This window comes from Alosa pseudoharengus, unplaced genomic scaffold, assembly GCF_046254945.1.
Source record: "Alosa pseudoharengus isolate Yale_2024_CS ecotype anadromous, Long Island Sound unplaced genomic scaffold, YU_APseudo_1.1 YU_APseudo_1.1_scf_17, whole genome shotgun sequence".
Lineage (NCBI taxonomy): Eukaryota > Metazoa > Chordata > Actinopteri > Clupeiformes > Clupeidae > Alosa > Alosa pseudoharengus.
In genome coordinates, this window is record NW_027468640.1 from 9066995 (window position 1) to 9088296 (window position 21302).

The 21302-nt window shown below is 42.4% G+C and overlaps 1 protein-coding gene and 1 pseudogene across 4 annotated transcripts; one reads left to right on the plus strand and one right to left on the minus strand.

Moving 5' to 3' along the window:
* The first annotated feature begins 7995 nt into the window (after window positions 1-7995).
* Window positions 7996-9653, plus strand: LOC143127213 (cold-inducible RNA-binding protein B pseudogene; annotated as a pseudogene).
* A 2344-nt stretch (window positions 9654-11997) lies between these two features.
* LOC143127211 (NACHT, LRR and PYD domains-containing protein 3-like) lies at window positions 11998-19726 on the minus strand. Of its 4 annotated transcripts, XM_076288550.1 has the most exons (6): window positions 19255-19726; window positions 14851-16573; window positions 14463-14546; window positions 14098-14181; window positions 13314-13391; window positions 11998-12682 (listed from the first exon to the last, which is right to left on the minus strand). In XM_076288550.1, the coding sequence occupies exons 1-6, from the start codon at window positions 19559-19561 to the stop codon at window positions 12346-12348; spliced, it is 2613 nt and encodes an 870-aa protein (XP_076144665.1). In that variant the 5' UTR covers window positions 19562-19726; the 3' UTR covers window positions 11998-12345. The 4 variants fall into 4 exon arrangements, 3 of the variants coding, with proteins under 3 accessions (XP_076144665.1, XP_076144666.1, XP_076144667.1); XM_076288551.1 differs by lacking the exon at window positions 13314-13391; XR_012987547.1 differs by lacking the exon at window positions 11998-12682 and having other exon boundaries at window positions 13326-13391; window positions 14098-14176.
* Between the last annotated feature and the right edge of the window lie 1576 nt (window positions 19727-21302).

Genomic DNA, 21302 nt, shown 5'->3' on the forward strand with positions numbered 1-21302 from the left:
AGATATTGCATCAAAGATCAGCCATTTCTTTCTACAACAGTCAAGAACTGTGTTGCAATTATGTAAGCACATAATGTAATCTGAAAACTGCTGCCCTGATTAAAAAAAACAATGCAAATCTCAGTTTAGCGGCAGCCGTGGCCTACTGGTTAGGGCTTCGGTCTTGTAACTGAATGGTTGCCGGTTTGATCCCTGACCAGTAGGAAAAATGTGGGCGGGGGAAGTGGTTGAGCACTGCTCTCCCATGCCCACATCCACGGCTGAAGTGCCCTTGAGCAAGGCACCTAACCCCTCACTGCTCCCCGAGCGCTGCTGTAGCAGGCAGCTCACTGCTCCGGGTTAGTGTGTGCTTCACCTCACTGTGTGCTGAGTGTGTTTCACTAATTCACGGATTGGGATAAATGCAGAGACCAAATTTCCCTCACGGGATCAAAAGAGTATATATACTTATATACTTACTTATACTGGTGTTCTGTCTATAACGCGGTGGAATGGAAATGTAAGTGTCTCCAAACTTTTGACTGCAAGTGTAGGTTACTGTAAGTGAACATTTAAGTGAAAGAGTATTAGTGTGGGGTAGGGATGTCACGCTATGGAAATTTAACCTCACGGTTGTAGTGACCAAAATGATAACAGTTTTTTTAAAGTGTGTTCAATATGTTCAGAAAGCACTGATAGTCCTACACAAGCTTAAATGGTTTAAAAAAGTGTGATAGTGATTTATATTACAAAAATATAGGCAAAACCTTATCAAAAGTTCAACCAGTTTTAACCAGGGACGCTGTAACTCATATTTACCTGGGGTGCTGAGGGGGGTGCCTGTATTCTGGTGCATTTTAAGGTGGCCTATTGCTACTGGAGAAGGGCATATTTTAGTTCACATTCATAGGCCTTCATAGGCCTACATCCTGACTGCACAAACAAACCTGGCTGAGCTGAGCATACTTAACTCATAGCATAACGTTACTGTGGCATTGTGTGTTCAGTCATATTTAATTGGCTATGTGCTTATAGCTTAACTTACCCTGAGTTTCCTATTTCAGTTATTTGGATCCAATGAGTGAGACCCAGTAAGTGTTCAAAACAAAACGTTAGGCTACGGTATTCTCCTGATAACGTGAGTGGAATGGATTTAATGTGGACGTGCACATAAAAAGACGCAGAGTGGCAACATGATGCAGTGCACGTTTTGCGGTGAAAATGTTCTGTCTTTCCCCGAATCTGAATCACGGTTAAATCCATCATCTACCAATCAGTAGGGTACCAGTTTTGTTTCATTGTAACAAGCCTATGCCAAAAGTATAGGCTCGGATGAAGCTGGGAAGGATTAAACAGACGGTTTCCACACCGTGGTAATCAACCATGATAATTATGATTTTTGAAATGAAAGCGGTAATTATTATCATCAACATTGTTATCGCGGTTTACCGTAACACCGGTAATCGTTACATCCCTAGTGTGGGGAAAGTATTTGCTGCAGCTGCTATGCCATATTGTGGAGCAAAGGCAGCATGGGTGGGTCCTGTAAGCAGTGAAGACCCAACAGCTGAAAGGGCTGAATACCAAGGCCTTCCTGTACCTGTCCCCTTTAACTGGGTAGTGCAGCAAGTCCCTGTAATGGAAACAAGCCTTACAGTACTTACACACAGTTGCGTTGCGTCACCGCATGCCAGTGGGTGTTTCCGACGGCGACGGGAGCAATGCGACGCAACGGACCCACAATTTAGTTCGGCAACGGATGACGTAAGCCTGCATGTAAAGTGAACGACATGCGTCTCAGGCACTGCACGCAACGCGACTGTGTGTAAGCACCGTTATGCTACCACCAGTTCTTTTACTGGAACATTCCTGGACAGGGTTCGGCTAGCCTGCTGTTGCCACTGATATGAGGTGTAATGATAATAACTCACCTCTGTGGCTTTCAGGGCCTGTTCCACAGTCTCAAACTCCTTTAGGCGGACCTGTGGACTTGTAACGGGGGATGCTGATGTACAACCCCAAAACAGAAAAAGTTGGAATATGGTGTAAAATGTGAATAAAACCAGAATGTAATAATCTGCAAATCTCTTAAACTTATATCTAGTTGCAAAAAGGACACAGACAACATATCAAATGTTGAAAATGACAATTTTTTAATTTTTTTTTAAAGTATATTTTTTGGGCTTTTTATGCCTTTAATTAGATATAGGATAGTGGAGATTGACAGGAAGTGAGGGGGAGAGAGAGTCGGGGTGGGATCCGGAAAGGACCACGGGGCGGGAATCGAACCCGGGTCGCCGGCGTACGGTGCAGGTGCCCCAGCCAGCTGCGCCACTGCTGGGGCCAAAAATGACAAATTTGACTATTTCATGGAACATATATGTTAATTTTGGGACTGGGGTAACAAAATGCTGAAAAATTTGTGTAATGATAAAGAAAACAAAAGGAGGAATGTTTTACAACTAATTAGGGTAATGGCAACACACTTGGGTATGAAAAAGAGCAACCCAGAGAGGCAGGGTCTCTAGAAGTAAAGATGTAGGGGTAATTTATCATCACTGTGTAAACCTGAGTAATTCTAATGTAATTTTAATGCTTCCCAACATGATATTGTGAAGTATTTGGGGAGTGCATCATCTACAGGACATAATATTATTAAAACATTCAGAGAATCCAGAGAAATCTTTGCAAACCAGGGAAAGAGCTAAAAAACAAATTGGATGGCCATGGTCTTTTGGACCTCAGACTGCATCAACACCAGACCTGTTTCCAGACGTGTCATTGTATGGGCTCAGGAAAACCTATTCTCTATGTGCATAGTTTGATATTCAATTCAAAAACTGCAGCCACAATTGTAACAGCCAAAACAACCCAAATTGAATTGAGACATTACAAAGAAAATACCACGGTCTTATCTGGACCTGAGCTTGTTTAAAACAGACTGAGGTAACATGGAAAAAGGTCCTGTGGTTAGAGCAATCAAAATTTGCCATTCTTTTTGGAAATCATGGACTAATCTGGGCTAAAGAGGAGAGGGCCTATCCAAGTATCCAACCTTGGAGAGGTGAAGCAGCACAGTGGTAAACATGCTCCCACCCCAAGTTTTTTTGAAGTTGTTGAACATGTTGCGGGCATCAAATTCAAAATTAACACATATTTTCCATGAAATGGTCCACTTTTTAATTTTCAACATTTCATATGTCTATGTCCTTTTTGCTGCTAAATATGGGTTTACGAGACTTATTTAATATCACATTCTGTTTTTATTTGCATTTTACACAATGTCCCAACTTTTTCTGTTTTGGGGTACAATGCTACCGCAATGGCTGAACACACACCCTATCCAACTGTGGGTCACATCCTTGGGCAGAAGTTCCTGAGGAAGATGGGTAATTTAACGGTCACCGGGATCGATTGATTTTATTTGACCATCTCGTTTTAAGAGATGATACAGCATTGCACCATACATTAAGACAAAAACAATGAGTCAGGATAACACAATAAAGCTCTAAGGCTTATTATATTGTGGTCCCTTAGGGAAGGGGGGGGGGGGGCGAGTATGGATAGGAGCAGGTTTCACCCTCTCTCTTTCTTGGGTTTCTTAAGAGTGCTAGACTGAACTTGTAACTGAAGCACACTGAAGACGACACTACACTGAACAACATCTGAACAATAAAATTAACTCCTACAAAGTGCGGCCTTTTCTTCCTTCCGGTCCACACCCTGACAGTCACACAATCAGACGGATGGACTGGGAAGCTCAGAGGAGTTTCACAGTGAAGGTAACACAAGTGAAATGTTTTTTACCACATAAACGGTGCGCTGGTCCATGTCCTTTGGATCCTCCCCAAGTGGATGTTTCCTGCAAATTTTGGTTCCTTCTAGGTTGACCTATAAAACAGATATTGAACCAATATGTGACACATAGCCTTTGATGATACAACTAAGATAAAACAAAGTTTTGGCTGTTACAATTTTGGCTGCAGTTATTGAATTGAATATCAAACTGTGCACATAGACAATGGTTATCAGAGGTTTCCCTGAGCCCATACAATGACAGGTCTGGAAACAGGTCTGGTGTGGATGCAGTGCCATCTAAGGCCCAAAAGACCATGGCCGTCCAATTTGTTTTTCAGCTCTTTCCCTGGTTTGCAAAGATTTCTTTGGAGTTATTATTTTCACCATCTAACAAATATGGATGACTTTTAGTTATTTGCCACTTGAAAATAAACAAATCTGGGCATGTTCAGTTGGGTGCAAAAATATTGAAAAAATAGATTACAAAGCTTAGTTCACCTCCACCCTGGATGAGTTTTTCAATGTTTTCACATCTGTAGTGAGCTTCTCCATTCGGTTGAATGCTGTCATCACTGTTATGTCCACATCTGCACACAGAAACATGAAAGCACATATAAAACTGAGATCATTTAATTAGCTTGCTAGTGTCACAGTAGTAAGAGGGGTGCAGTCAGAGCGAGGAGGATATGAACAACAAGGAATGAAGGCTGAACCAACATTTAAGTCAGCGTATTTCCAATGGTATATTAACGAAAAACATCAAGTGAAAACTTACATCCATCCCTCTACTCGTTAATGAGTTGTTTCAGAAACCTTTCCTTGTGAAGGTTTGCGTCGCCACCTCCACCCAAAGGTCTCTTATCGGTGTCAGTCATGACTCGTGTCTGGTCCAAATGTAGAAGTCGGTTAACCCTCGTGTTGTCTTTGTGATCTTGTTGACAATTCTCTTCTCTCAAAAAAGTTTAAGTTTAATTTATTCTGACTATCATGAGGCTGCATGACTTACCCCCCCCCCCCCCCCCCCCCATTTGCTTCTATGCCAGCCCCCACCCCCACTCAGTCATTTCAAATTGATGCAAAAGTTCTAATTCTGATTGTAAGATTGAGGTCTATACAATTTTGGTTCGAGGGCCAAGCAAGCTAATCAAGAAATTACTCTCCAATTAGATTTCATTAAAATGAATGGGATTTTTTGGATTTAGGCGAAAGTGTTTACAACCAGTACATTTTGGTCTCTAGGCCTAAACAATGAAGGGGAAACTGATTCTACCATAGAAATCATATATGTCCTGAAAGCTTACACCCTCAGGATGTGATATGATATGACATGAGGCATGTCCCTTCTCATAATTGTGCAGCCTATAATAATAAATTGGCTGTTGGCAAATTGGGGGTAGGCCTATGGCTGACAACATTTAGCCCAGCACCATAGATGAAACAGATGAAACAATAATAAATAATAATAATACATTTTATTTGTATTGCACTTTAAATTTCATAAGACATATCAAAGTGCTACAAGTTAAAAAGTAAAAAAGCCAAAGAAAAATGTGGATTTAAAACAGGACCATCTAAAAAACATCTAAAAGGGAGACACCAAAAGTTTTGCTAAAAAGAAATGTTTTTAGCCCTTTTTTAAAACTGTCTGTGGTTTGTGGTGCCCTCAAGGTGTCAGGGAGGGGCAGCACAGAAAGCCCTATCCCCCATGTTCTTTAGTTTGGTTCTGGGTATGTGGAGGTGGTTTGAGTGAGTGGAGCGGAAGGAGCGTGTTGTGTTTTGGGGGCTGAGTAGTTCTTTGAGGTATGGGGGGGCATTTCAATATTGGTGAGTGAGGAGGGAAACCTTGTCAATCCTGGAGGAGACAGGAAGCCATTGGAGTGGGTGAAGAATGGGGGTAATGTGCTCATATTCCGCACTTTCATCAGGATCCTATAGCTGCAGAGTTTTGGTATTGGAGCCTCTCAAGGCTCTTGCTAGGGATCCCCCAATGATTGTATAACAATTGAATATCCCAATTCACCAACACCCAACTTACTGATTATGGGCTGCATAGTAATGAGCAGAGATGTAAAGTAACTTAGTAGAAATAAGTGCAGTATTTAAGTATGAATGGGGAGTATCTGTACTTTACTTGAGTTTTTATTTTTCTTCCTACTTTTACTTTTGCATCACTACTTTTTTTTAAATTAAATGTATACTTTTACTCCACTACATTTTCATTAGCAGCATTAAGTGCAAAGTAGGCTATAATAATGTGTTAGTGAAAACAAAAGCCACAGTTTCCATTCGGCATGTTAGATATTTGCTGACCTGATATCACCACAATGAATGAAGACATAGTGACAGAGTTAAGGCCTAGCAAATATAGCTATAAGACATAGCACACCTATGCCTATGTAGACTGTTGTAAGGAGCTGAATTAAATAAATTCTAACTGCTTGCTTTTGATTATATGTGATGTAGCTGTCTTTCTAAACATGTTGGATAAACTTCATTATAGGCCTAAAAGGAAGCAGCAGTGAAAAATGAATGGCAGCCATACCTTTGTTCAGACTTTGAAGACATTGTGTATGAACTGTAGGCACCCAGTCTTAAGGTACTGCATGAACTTAATAGCTTATCCAAAGTTCTGACAGCTTTTTTCTATTTTTTTTAAAAAGCATAGAGAAGGGAGGGGGTTGTCACCCCATTTGAACTTTGAAAGCCTTTACTAGTACTTTGTACTTCTACTTTCAGTAGCCTACTTAAGTATGCTTTGTAATAGGCTACCTGTCATACTTAAGTACTGGGAATAACAGATTTGTTTAGCCTTTTACTTAAGTGGTATGCTTATAGATGACTTTCACTTTAAGTCATTTTCTGATCAAATATCTGTACTTTTACTCAAGTGTGGGTTTCAGATATTCTGGTAATGAGGAGGGTGGTGCATACCGTCATATCACATCCTGAGGGTGTAAGCTTTCAAAAAATATATGGTATATGTTAGAATCAGTTTCCCCTTCATGGTTTAGACCAAAATCTACATATACTTTCCCACCTAAATCCAAAGAATCCCACTCATTTCAATGGGAAATCTACATGAACTCTAATTGGAGGGCACCTTTTTATCAGCTTGATTGGCCCTTGAACCAAAATTGTTCTATGGACCTTTATCTACAATTTAGAAGTGAAAACGAAACTTTTGCATTAATTTGAAATGAAAATAACAAATGGCCTACACAGAACCCCACTACACTGGAACCTTTGCCCAATAGAATCGTCCTCTTTCTGACTCGCATGAGCTCAGGTCAATTAGGCCTGCAGGCCATAAACAGCAAATGGCAGCTCAAAACTGGTAATATCCAATAGAACATAAGTTTATATTTGATATCACAACATTAGATGATAATATATATGTTACTCTGGATTTATAAGAAGTCATAATGTAGCCGTCATTTTTGACCGGGAACACAAAACTAGAGAACATAAAACGAACACAACAGGAGGGCTAAGCTGTAAACTTAAGCTATATCGTATACACAACATGGTGTGAGCTCACCAGATAACAAGAATACACTAAGCCTACAGTTTTGTATGTCGAACTATAGTCCCTAGCTGGATAGCAGGGATTTCAGGTAATAATTAAGTCAGACATGCACATAAGCGTCAATTTAGCAACCAAAGCTCAGCGTCCACCCTCTCCATAACATGGCTTGCTAGATAGTTAGCAGGGTGGCTAATGAAGAGAGTTGGCTAACTCAGTGACAAAACAATCAAACGTCAACTTGGTCTTTCACATGTACTTTACTTCGTGTTACCAGAGAGACGTATTTCACCTTAACGAAACTTCAGTATCGCAGGTGTACGTTTCTAATCAACATTCAACATTAACTTACTACTACGCACTATGAGTATCACATTGCTAAAAAGCTAACACAAACGCCATGGATTCGTTTGGCGGCCTCTGGGGTCCTTCATGATAAAGCATTTTTGTTGTTATACTTTTGTAGTTATTCCCTTGAGTTTCTGTAATAAAAAAAAACGATACATCTTATGTGAAGAGATATTATGATATATCACGTGTTGTATTTTTATTTACTGGTGCAATTCGACTGCAAATTACTTTGTATTAACATTACAGGCTTAACAGATGGGAAGCCGGTTGTCGCTCATTGATGGCGTTGAAGGGTAGCGACTAGCGCGAAATTTTAAGAAAGGGGGCGTGAAGATACTCACCACAATGCACCTCGTTCGCAAACTGCCAATAAAAACCGACGAAAGAGCGGAAGACTCCCACCACGAGCCCCGGATTCAGGCGCACATCACGAAGAACAGCCTTTGCTCTTCAGCACACGAGGCGTACAGCAGCAAAATGTCTGACGAGGGAAAACTGTTCGTCGGTGGACTTAGCTTCGACACAACGGAGCAGTCCCTTGAAGATGCTTTCAGTAAGTATGGGAGTATCACAAACGTTCACGTTGCCAAAGATCGGGAGACCGATAGATCGCGTGGCTTTGGTTTCATCACATTCGAGAACCCGGACGAAGCAAAAGACGCCTTGGAGGCAATGAATGGACAGTCTGTCGACGGCAGACAGATCCGCGTGGACAAGGCCGGAAAGCCTGGCGGCGGCGGCGGCTACCGTGGCGGCGGAGGCGGCGGCGGCTACCGTGGCGGTCGTGGCAGAGGAGGATATGGAGGTGGCGGTGGATATGGAGGCGGAGATCGTGGATACGGTGGCGGCGGAGATCGTGGATACGGTGGCGGCGGAGATCGTTCCTACAGCAGAGGCGGTGGCGGCGGCTACTCCAGCCGGAGTGGAGGCTACTCCTCAGGAGGAAATGGCGGCTACTGAGATCGACACATCAAAGATGCCCACCGCGAGAAAACCCAAATTGGTCAAGTTCTCTCTCGTTTTCTTGGCGATTTGCAAATCGCGCATTCCTATGTTGAATTTTATTTACTTACAAAACAGTTAGAACAAGTTAAAAGCAAATCTGCCTCGTTGTTGGCATATCACACAGTCTCATTTGCAGCCAATTCTTGGTCCTTCATCCAGTAAAATCAAACAGCCTCGTTTGTGAACCAAAAAACGAATTAATCTTTTTGTAAAAATGTTGCTTTGTCATAGTGGATGGTGACTTCCTGCTTTCTTTTGGGCCAAACCAATCCGAACAGTTTTTGTTCCGTTGTAGTTTTTTTTATTTGAAAAGAGACGTGTCTGCCACACAGGCATCCTTAAGACCAAACTAAATTGTCATTGTCTTATTTTGGCTAAAACGCCGCATTTAATAGGGTCCATGCAGTTTTTCATGAAGCGCTTGCCAAACCAGAAAATAAGTATTTGTGTGAGGTGACGTAACAACGCGGGGTGGGGGAGGGGCACGATCCAGTTTCCAAAGCATGGCTTCCTTTCAGACTGGTGAACTGCCCTGCTACTACTGGACCAGATTCGGCCCGCCACTGGCCCAGCCCCGGCTCAGCCCCTCCAGGGCTCACTACCCCCCTCTTCAGTCATTCTGGGGTATCTGAGACTCTTGCTCCTCCGAGCCTACAGTTTCTCTCGCTTTTTTATTTTATTTTATTTTTTATTTTATTTTCCACAGTTAACTATGGACTTGAAACAAACTGTTAGGCTAAAGGAAACAAGAACAGCAACAAACATTCAAACGAAAAAAAGTAATCACTGTCGGGGAGAACCTGTTCAAACCTGTTCACACGTGCTGATATCCTCCCTTCACATAGAGGGGAGAGAACGTTACTCTGTGCCCTGCTCTCTCTCTGTACCAACTCTTATTTGACATTCCTCAGTTCTTTTGTTGTTGGTTCTTATGTGTGTGTTTTTATTTTTGGCTTCATGAAGCCCAATTAAACGATGGATTTGTTGAAAAAAAAAAGTGTTTTAGATTCTACCACATGTTCTGGATTCATGCTCTGCTATTGCACACTACTCATGCTTGCTTTATTAAGGTAGTAAACCTGTCTATACCCTTAACATGAATAACTATATATTATAAGTAATATAAAGAAGTATATGGAAGTGTGTAATAGTTCTGCAGGCTAATACTTCTGTAATCATTGCTGTGTTTTACTGCAGTCTTAGTACATATAAAGTATTTACCATAATACTATCATACGTATAGTACCAAAATGTTACATCACTACAAGATGGTGGTTCAGGGTATTGCTTAGCCTGATGTCGTCATACTCCATTCTACTGTTCCAAGGAGACCAGTTCCAACTGCAGTCAGGCAGACTGCATTCTTTGTGTTCCTCACTACACCTTTCAATGAATCTGAATCTCGATTTTGAAACTGCTGAACCTGTGTGAGAAATGGTACCAGATTCAAGTTGTTGGATCTGTTTGATTTTGGGATAAATCTGGTTAAAACTATAATGTTTGCTTGGCGTAATTTAGCACCAACAGTAGCTGCTTGGCATGATTTAGCACCAGTCAGAAGCTGATTTAGCACCAATCAGTTATTTAAAATTTTAAAATACAAAAATGGAGACTAAGTTATTTTGATACAAAAAAAATAAACCCATTGGCCTCAACCCAATAACATACAAATTAGATTTTGTATTTCATACATATTTTAAATACATATATCAGAAATTTATGTCTAGGCCTAACTTATAAGTTAACATGAAATGTTGTAATCCACCATCATTTAGTGTAAGACTGTTTCTCAAACTTTTTGAGACCAAGGACCACTTTACCTCAAAAACCTCACAGGACCACCAGCTAAAAAAAAAAACAGATCTACTTCAATAGTATATTACACAATAGGCCTACTCACTGAACCACCTTGCTTATTGTCTTTGCACCTTGCTTATTGTGTCGGAGGATTCATATGATTTAAACTGGTGTAGCTTACATAGGCAATCTAGCAGAAATGTTTACATACAAGTTGGTTCAAGATTGCAACCAACTCATCTATATTATATTTTACCAAGTCTGCTCACGGACCACTTGGGATAGCTTGCGGACCACACTTTGAGAAACACTGGTGTAAGACATACAGAGGATGGCTTGGTCGATGCAGCATTCATTCGTTATTTCAATAAAAATCTGTAACAAAGCACTTAAAACACACTTGGGCTGACCTCATAAGCATTTCAAACTCTTGCCAAATCCTGCACTCTAAATGTAAATTAATTAGACTTCTCATGCAAACAGGTCTGGCAACCTTTTGGTATTCTGTATGATAATTTAGTTTTTATCTTCCCCCTTTCCTGGGATGGTTCTCAAAGGTCTACACCCAGCACTGTACCATGACTGTTCCCTTTGTTGTAAGTTGCCTGGGAAACGTGTCAGCTAAATGGCTAAATGTAAATGACTAAATGTAAATGTTATTCACACCTCAGCTGGCTTCTTGGCCCTGCATGGGCCTTTTGTTTGTTATCTTGATAAGATCACCATCTTGGAGATTATGCTGAATCTCATGTGGTCATGATGCAAAAAGAAACACAAAGCCACCGGAACTGTCAGTGGTGTAGTCTATGTGATACGCAGGACTATGCAGTATACCCACTTAAAAACCATCACCATCTCAGTATACCCACTTAAAATAGGCAAGGATACGTGTTAACATTTGGGGTTGATCACAGTACAGCCACTACAGCTAACTACTAAATCACAGTATATCCACTACTACAGCTAACTAGACTACACCACTGGGAACCGTGTAGTTCTAGGGGTAGCCTCTGTACAGTTCCTCTGTACAACCTCAATTCCAAAACAGTTGGGATGCTGTGTATGTAAATGAAAACAGAATGCAACGATTTATAAGTCATACTAATCGTATATTACCAGAAAAGCCCAACTACAACAAGAGTAATTATATTGTTTATGAGAAGATAAATGTTCATTTTGAAATTGATGCCAGCAACACGTCTCAAAAACTTGGAACAGGGGCATGTTTACCACTGTGTTGCTTCACCTCTTCATTTAACAACATTATGCACATGTTTAGGAACTGGGGAAACCAGTTGCTGGGGTTTGGAGAATGAAATGTTATCTTCTTTTTGCCCGCTTTAGGATTTCAGTCCACGATGCACAAATGTGACAGGTCTGGACCGCAGACAGGTCATTTTAGCACTTGGACTCTTTCACTATGGAACCGTGTTGTAATCAAAAATGCAAAATTTAGTTTGCCACTGATTTCCTGAAATATTCAAGGTCTTCAGAGTGCTACTACCTCCTGTCTAATAAATACAAAAAACAATAATGTACCTATATAGAGAAGAAAATGTATAATTTATACATGGCAAGACACAATAAACATACATAAATACACACATAAATAAACATACAAATAAAGACAACATTGCATTAGGTTAAATAACTACTAATATGATATTACTGTATTATGCATATTATGCAAAACAAAGATCTCACAGAGATGTTGATCTGATTAAAAAAAAAAAAAACTTTCCATTGGAATGAAGTTGACATAAAAATGCCAGGTCACCATAATCACTAAATAGGTCTGTGGGACTCAGGCCTTTGGGTCTGAAAAGTGCCTTTAAACATATTAAAATGTAATGACATGATATAGATAAAGAGGAAAGTTGAATGGAATTGAGTTAGCTGGCCACAATAGACGCAAACTTCTCCAGTCTCATGCGCACGTCCTCGTCTTCCTCGTCGCATTCGGCGATCCGACTCCTGATGAGCTCCAGAAGTTCCCCGTAGAAGCTACGCGTCCACGGGACGTCCTGGCGCCGCTCGGAGCTCCGGCACACCTTGTGGAGGATGCCCATCAGCTTCTTGGTGCTGTTGCCCTGGCAACGCTTCAGGACCCACTGGCACCACGCCTTCCATATGAGGTCATCGGTGAAGGACACGGTGACGCACTGGCTGTCCAGCGACGCACCGTTCAGCAGCGACTCCTCCTCCTCGCTCACCTCGTTCCAAATCGCACTGCGGAGTAGGCAGCTTCAATCAGCCTTGGGGATCATGCATGTGTGTGTGTGTGTGTGTGTGTGTGTGTGTCTATGTGTGTGTGTGTGTGTGTGTGTGTGTGTGTGTGTGTGTGTGTGTGTGTGTGTGTGTGTGTATGTTTGTGTGTGTGTGTGTGTGTTGTGTGTGTTGTGTATGTGTGTGTGCATGTGTGTCTGTGTGTATGTGTGTGTATGTGTGTGTGTATGTGTGTGTATGTGTGTGTGTATGTGTGTGTGTGTGTATGTGTGTGTGTATGTGTGTATGTTTGTTTGTGGGTGAGTGTGTTGTGTGTGTGTCTCTTTAATTCCAATTTCATATATTATTATATATTATAATATATTATTTTAAATAGTTTCATAATGTTTTGAACTGTTGCAATGTATCTACCCTTGGTATAATTTAACAATTGCTGATTTGAAACTGATTTAATTTCACTGATTTCATCTCAAGAAGTGTGTCCTTTTAGCTCATCACCAGTGACATCATTTCTCTAGTCCATTGGGAATTGTGCATTCAAAACACAACAAGGCTATTTGGCAAATCCTCCACATATCTGGGCTAAACTGCAGACTTTGCAGAGGAGACTGCTGGTCTTTGCTAATTTACTCACACTACAGTCTGCAGTGGGGACGGTGTAAGTGCACTCAGAGACAGCAGGCCTTCATAGCTAATCCTGTTCCCCTCCATCCTGCACAAGATCAAAGAAGTAAAATGATTTAATATAAACAAAACAACAGAAATACTGTATAACTCTACAGGCCACAGTAGCTGATCTTGTCACCCTACATCCTGCACAAGATCAAAGAAGTCAAATGATTTAATATAAACAAAACAACAGAAATACTGTATAACTCTACAGGCCACAGTAGCTGATCCTGCCACCCTACATCCTGCACAAGATCAAAGAAGTCAAATGTGTACTGTAGATGTAAACAAAACAACAGAAATATAACTCTATGGGGCAGCTGTACCACATAGGGGTCCACATGGCCACGGCACCCTGCGCTCAAATCCAGCCCACGGTCATCCCACGGCATCCTGAGCTCAAATCCAGCCCACGGTCATCCCACGGCACCCTGAGCTCAAATCCAGCCCACGGTCATCCCACGGCACCCTGAGCTCAAATCCACGGTCATTTAATTTCCCCACCCCAGTCCACCCCATCACTCTCTCCCACTCGCTTCCTGACACTCTTTTGTTCTTACCTGAAAAAAAGCCCCAAACTATAATAAAGCGAATAAGGGGAACCCCCTGGGCCTCTGTGGGATTGTGGCCATACGGAAAGGAAAAGGCAGCTGATCAGTCCAGAGGAAGTTAGCATTAGCGCTCCATTCGCATTAGCTCTTCTCAGTCACATTGTGTGAGCACTGAGCAGGTGTGGAAGAGAAACTCACCATATCTCCCGCAGGGATTGCCTGCACTTTATGGCATCAGCGAGGACCAAAACCTCTTCATCACCAATATCAGACCAACCTAAACTAAAGAGATCTCAATAAGGTCAATGTTGATGTTACACAGCAGATAAGAAGCATGGCATAGTCCAGCATAGAGCACAGCATAGAGCTCAGCATAGAGGTCAGCATAGAGTTTAACAGAGTTCAACATAGAGTTCAACATAGAGTTCAGCATAGAGTTCAGCATAGAGTCCATCATAGAGTTCAGCATAGAGTTCAACATAGAGTTCAGCATAGAGTTCAACATAGAGTTCAGCATAGAGTTCAACAGAGTTCAACAGAGTTCAGGACTCTTAGGAACTTACCCAAGATACGTTAAGGTATCTGAAGATTGTAACACTTGAGCGATAACATGTATTACTTCCATGTCAAGGGTGTTCTCACCAAGCCTGATAAAAAATAATGACACATGAGTACCATTGTGGTTTATACTTCCCACTTTGTGACAGCTGCACAAGACAGAATAAAAGCAATGAATATTTACATGATATAATAAAGTATATATCAGTGGTCATTTAAAATGTTTTTAATCATAATGCTAATGTATTATCAAATTAAATATATTGTTGGTAATTAATCCAAACCACAATATAAACAGCAAACAATAACTAAAACCTAATTTGTACTTGTAATTATACAAAACAGAACAGTATTTTTAAGCCACTGCCATGGAACTGAAGAAAACAAACCCACCACAGACTCCGACACCTGTTCAGGTGAGGTTGCAGGACAGTTAGGCCTGCGGCAGTGATGCTGGACCCAGTGAGGTCCAGCTCTGAGATGGTCCCCGCCGTCTGCCGCAGGAAGTGCTTCACCACAGCGTAGTCCATGGGCGAGAGGCTGACATCGCTCACGTTCACCCTCAGCGTGCTGGGATGGAAGTCCAGGAGCAGGCTGTTGTCCTGCTGCTCGAAGAGGCAGTGGAGCTGAGTGAGGATGGGGCCTCCGGATTCACACAGGGCCTGGAGGCTCTTCAGAAGCCCCTCACGGTAGACCTCTGCTCGGGTCGCCGACGCGTCCAACCCCACGCTCCTGGACAGCAGCCTCTGGTTCCTCTCGGAGAGCAGCCCAGACAGGAAGCGGTCAAACAGGTCCAGGTGTCCTGCGGTGACCTCGTCCTCCTGGCGGCGGCTGCTGGAGTTGTTTTCGACGTCCGGCGACGCCACCTCTCCCGCTACGGCGCAGTGAAGCGCTGCGAAGAACTCCTGGACAGTGAGGTGCGTGAAGGAGAAGACGTCTTCGGTGAAGCCCGGCTCCTGCACAGACGTCTTGTCCAGGAAGGCGCTGACCATGGTGGAGTCGGGCAACTGCACGGCCTCCATGTCACTGCTGTAGAACAGGGTTTCGTGGGCCATGAGTTTCTCGTAGGCCAGGTGAGCTAGTTTCAATACGATCTCTCTCAGTCTCTGCTGTTCGCTCGCATCGTCCACACGTCCATGGGAGTGTGACTGCAGCAAGGCCACCAGATACTGGCTGTATATGTCTGTCATTGTTTTGGGGCTCTCCCTGGCCAAACCATCGCTGTCTTTCAGGATACTGCACACAATATGGCAGAAGGCAGGGATGTAGCAAAGGGTTAGCATTATCTCGTTAGCGGCAACCTTCTCAAACATCTGCTGGGCGAGCGGTTCCTGTTGGAAGTATCGCTCGAAGAAGTCTCTGATCTCTGCAGAGGAAAATCCTGTAATGACGGCGAAGCAGTTAACCGAGGCCACCGGCACGTGGCTGACAGCCATCGGCCGGCTCGTGAGGAGCACGGAGGCTTCTGGAAGGAGCTCGCCTTGGATGAGGCTGGAGATGACCTCTGTGACCTCTCCCTCCTCACCTGGCTCGGTCACAAACACGTCCACATCAGCTGTAGACTTGTAGTGCTTAAACTCGTCAAAGCCATCGAGAACAATAAGGAGTTTGCTCTCGTTGGCTAGGATGGCATCCACACATTTGCTAAGGTGGCTGTTTTTGCGAAGCACCAGGTCCCGGAAGCTCACCGGCTTCGAAATGAGGTTCAGGTCCCGGAAGGTTAGCTGAAGGATAAAGTCAAACTGCACGTGCTCCACATCGCTCCCAAAGTCGTACAGGATCTTCTGCACGAGGACCGTTTTGCCGATGCCAGCCACGCCTGTCACCAGGACCCTCTTGGGTGGCCGCGAGCCGGCGTTGTTAGTGTTAGCGAAGAGCTGCGCGGGTTTGATGAGCCTCTTCTCCAGGGCCTTCCCCTGCAAAGCGACACGCCGCTGGCCGAAGGTCAGCACCTCGTGCTTCTTCAGCTCCAGGCTGTGGTGCCCCTTCACCACCAGCAGGTTCACGTAGTGCTGGGGGAAGGGAACCTGTTCGCCGTGCCGGGTGTTGTAGAACAGAATACTCTCACTCCGCCGGCGCAGCACAGCCTTGTGCTTCTTCATCACACTGGAATATTCTAGAAGCCAGGGAAATACATTGAAAAATAGAATGCGCATCCACTTGGCATTGATTGATTTTAGAAATATATATATATATATATATATATATATATATGATTAAATATAAATTAGAATACTTTGTAAATGTGGTAGTCCATGGTTTATTTTGTTATATCATTACCAGAAACATTATTATATTGTAATGTAATAGCCTATTGTGATAAGAGGTATTTAACAAAAGTAACACAGTGTATTACTGTAACAACAATAGTGAGGAGGCTTTCAAATGTGAAATAGAACTGGAAATGCTCTGGAAATTTGTCACTGGGCTTGGACTTCACATGATACTACTGTTGTATTGGTCAGTAGTTGCAGCTGTCAAGTAATGAAATGTAGCCGCCTCCTCTTGGTAGCAGATCAACAGTCATTGTCAAGTGAATACACATTTACATTACATTTATTCGTTTTATCATTTTATCCAAGGCGACTTACAGCAATAGAATTTTGTTTTTCAAGACCATTGCTAGGAATTACTATTGCATGTTTAACAATAACAACATGAAATACGTTATCCTTGGGGATAACTTTCAAAGCGATTTTTAGAATGATAAAAAGCTAACAGCCCATCAGAATCCATAACATTTTAGACATCACATTCATTAACACAAGGAGAGACTTTGCTTATCGTTGGTCAGTGTTGACACTTTTATCGTTATGGTTATAGTTATCATTCTTGGTGTGAACGGCCGTTAAAGCTGAGAGACCTATATAAGCTAGGGTGTGTGATATCGTAATGGGTCAGATACATTCCATTCCAGGTGTCATTCCAGGTGTTCACAATTCTCCCAACAGTCCTGATCTCACAGCTTTAGAGCCATGTAAAGATTTTACCAGGATACACAGATTTGTGATTTGTGTGTGTGCGTGCAAAGGTGTGTGTGTGTGTGCTTATGTGAGAGTGTGTGTGTATGTGAACGTATGTGTGTGTGTGTATGTATGTGTGAAGGTAATTGTCTCTCTGTGTGTGTGTATGTTTGTGCAAGTGAAGTGAAGTGTGTGTGTGTGTGTGTGTGTATGTACGCTTATGTGCATATGTGTGTGTCTGTGGGGAGGGGGCGTTTATACATCTGTGATTCCAGACAACTGTACGTGTGGAAGTCAGATGACTGCAATGCCGCCAAATAGGAAGTGAGATCATCTCAACAACACTTTCATGTATCAAAACCAAACTTGTACGTGTACTGGTGGATTCATTGTGAACATGCACATACAACTGCATTCAGCAAACATGCCTTTTGGCTTTTTGTGTTAATGTGTAACCCAGTGGTTCTCAAACTTTTTCTGTCATTCCCCACTGAAGGAGGGGAATTTTCAAGCCCCACCTGACCCCATCAACCCGGCAAAATGGTAACGTTAAAATACTTTTTCCACCTTGGTTCCACATTACATTTCTCAGTCCACTGGATCAGATGTTATTTTAAAGGTTGTATCAGCGATTTCAGGCCCAAAAAAGGCCCAAACATAAATGATCACATTCATCTAATCTTTCCTAACGATCCACTAGCTGTCTGCCCCACAAGCCGTCAAAACACTGTGTCTCTGTAGGCTCAGAGATCTGTACACAAAAACAATTGCTACCAACAAGGGTTGGCAACCCACTCACAGGCAAAATAAAGTGTTTCAACCAATAACCAACGAGATTGAACAGAGTTTTAATTGCACGGGTGGGAGGGAGAGGGAGTAGCGAGCTAGCTCTCTGTTTTGTTTAAACATCAACAGAAGTGACGTATCCCCGCTATCGCTGATACAACCTTTAATTCATATGTCGGTCTGTTTATGACACTTGGGTGGTGTTTAGACGACACTGAAAACAATGCAAACGGTAATATTTTTCTGCGTTTGACCCTGTCATTTATATACTTATATTTACATAGCGATTTAGATGCAAACAGAGTTTTTAAAAAAACTCTGGCCAGAGTGGAGATTTTGGAAAACTTTGGTTGCACGTTTGCACACTCTGAGAACCACTGTAGCCTAACCTTTGACTCGTATAGCCAATTTTCATGAAAAAATTAGGTAATGTTGGAATCCTTGGATCCTCCCGTCTGTTACCGTTGGTGCAATTGAGTCAGTACATGCATTTCTATGAGAATTTTTTTTTTTAGTCGGGTCAATTTCTGGTGGCCATCTTGAAATATGCCTGCCATCTTGGATTTTCCAGTGACCAATTGGACAAATTGTTTTAGTATGCCCTAAAGAACAACTGTGCCAAATTTGGTGCTTGTATATTTGCACGATTCCACTGAAAAACTGCTCTTAGTTGCCCAACTGTACTGACTTGTTTACGGAAATTCAAAGGGGAATCTAGGTAAACACCTAGATCTCTGACCTCACTGTGGCAGTTTACAGCCTGTGATCCAAGTGCCCTGCTTAGCTTAGCAACAGAGCTAAGCGGACCAAAAATAATTATCTGTTTTCTTTTTATTTCATTGTTAGAAATGTGTAGCCATCCAACTCTTTATGTCACTAAGGCATTAAACAGGCTTTCCAAAGTGCAGGAACTTTCAGTTGTTAGTGGCAAGTAAAATTGAGTGTCATCTGCATAGCAGTGATATTGAATGTTGTGTTAATCAAATAAAGTCTATCTGTCTGTCTGTCTATCTGTCTGTCTGTCTGTCTGGATCGTTCTTGCTCTTACCTGCATTGTGGGTCGGAACGATGCTTTGCACCGACACCTCAGTGCTGACGTCGCTCAGGTGGCTGACTGCCAGGAGGAACGTTCCGGCGGCTTCTTCGCCTTTGCAGTCCAGAATGTCCAAAACCTTCCGGACTCTCCCCCTGGGCCCCCTCTCACACAGCACCTCCTCGCGATCGTCACGTGTGAACACCTCCCTGGACACCAGTGTCTCCAGGACGAGGTCCACACTCCCCTCCACCCGGTCCACCAAACCCCCACGCATTTCCCGCAGGGTCCGCAAGCAGGATACCACAGGCGTCCTCGTCATTCCCAAGATAAAAATGACCTCTTCTGGTTTCGGCTATAGAGGAGTGAACTATTTTTCCCTTACTACTTAACTGGCGTTGAGGTTTCACCATGAGGACAAGCGGCTGTGGCTGAACTTGCCTCACAGAGCAAATGCGGCTCTGGTTTCTGTTATCACTATTGGAGTCTGTTTGGAGAGAGAGTGAGAGAGAGGAAGGGCGAGAGAGAGAGAGAGAGAGAGAGAGAGAGCGTGAGAGCGAGAGAGAGGAAGAGGGAGAGTTGTGGAATGCATGTCTCAGCCTGTGCCTCTTATACCCGTACACTCCTGAGAAAACAGGAAACTTTGACTTCTTTTACGGGATGATGCAAGGCAGTACAATGTTTTCCTAATACTAGGCACTCTAACCCAGAGTGATGTACAGTGAGGTATCTACAATAAAGTATACTTTAAATACTAAAGTATACTTTATGTTTACAGGGACAGTCTCCCGATATGCATCAATATATTTAAAAAAGAATTGGTGGTGAACTAGAGTGATTCCAAACTAACTAATGATCCCAATAATATCAGATGGGATATTAATATCAGATGTAGTGGATGAAGCGTGTCTGAGGTTAACAATCAGAGGTGAGGAATGGAAATTCATTTATTAACACAATAAAGAAACAAACAATCCTACACAATCTCGCATGCTCTGATCAAATCACGTCATGAACATTAAAACAACAAAACAACAGCAAAGGAACAACAAATGAACACTGCGAAATCTATACCTATGTCAAAATCAGTTTTCATTTACAGAGTAATTGCACTTGAGCAACATCAAACAATGTAATAAATAGTTACAAGGAATAAAGGAAGCACATAAAAAATACTGAGGCCGAAGAGACTATTTACACAAACTTGGAGGGGGTTTAACAACTTCCTGTTTTTAACACGACGGAAGCATTGTAAGGCTGTTTTTGTTTGACGTAGTCTACTCTCTAGGATGAGATGAAGCATTATAAGGCTGTTTTTTTTTGACGTAGTCTACTCTCTAGGATAAGATGAGGGTCTGAGGTGAGCAATGGAATATGCTTTTAACCAAGTGGCTGCTTGCTCATATCACACTTAAATGGCCGTTTGCTCATATGCTTGAGATGACTCATTGCCTGCAACTTCTCTGATTTCATGACACTTTCAAATCATGAGATAGTGATCCTGCAATGAGTTAGAAGACCCTCTTGGACGTGTTCGAATGGATTACATGAATTGCGTCTGCATTTGGCAAGTCTTTTTCTAGGAAGGTTCCTAGATCCTATGGGAACGAACTGACTGAATATTTGTGAAATGAACTGTTTGGATTCTCGACATGCCTTCAATGCTTCCTTTCAAATCTCCTTTAGCATATGGTACAGTGAAGCATCTTTGTGAGGGTTATAGTGTTGTCCCAGAGAACAAAAACCAACCGATGTGACACAAGTCAATAACACCTGCCTTCCCATAATTACGGAGCCTAGTGTAAGTAAGGTTGGATCCTCTTAAATGCGCGGTGGTATTTTCGTAAGTACTTATGATATCATCCTCATATCCTTCCTTGACCTCATGACATTCTCCATTGTGGTCAAGGGAAAACGAATAGAAAAACGCGATAGGAGAGAAAATCCAAACCCAATCGGTATCTTTGAAATGTCTTTTTTTTTTACAATATATGTCTGGGGCTTTTGCCTGTATGGATAGAACAGTGGAGAGAGACAAGAGAGAGAAAGAGAGATGGGGTGGG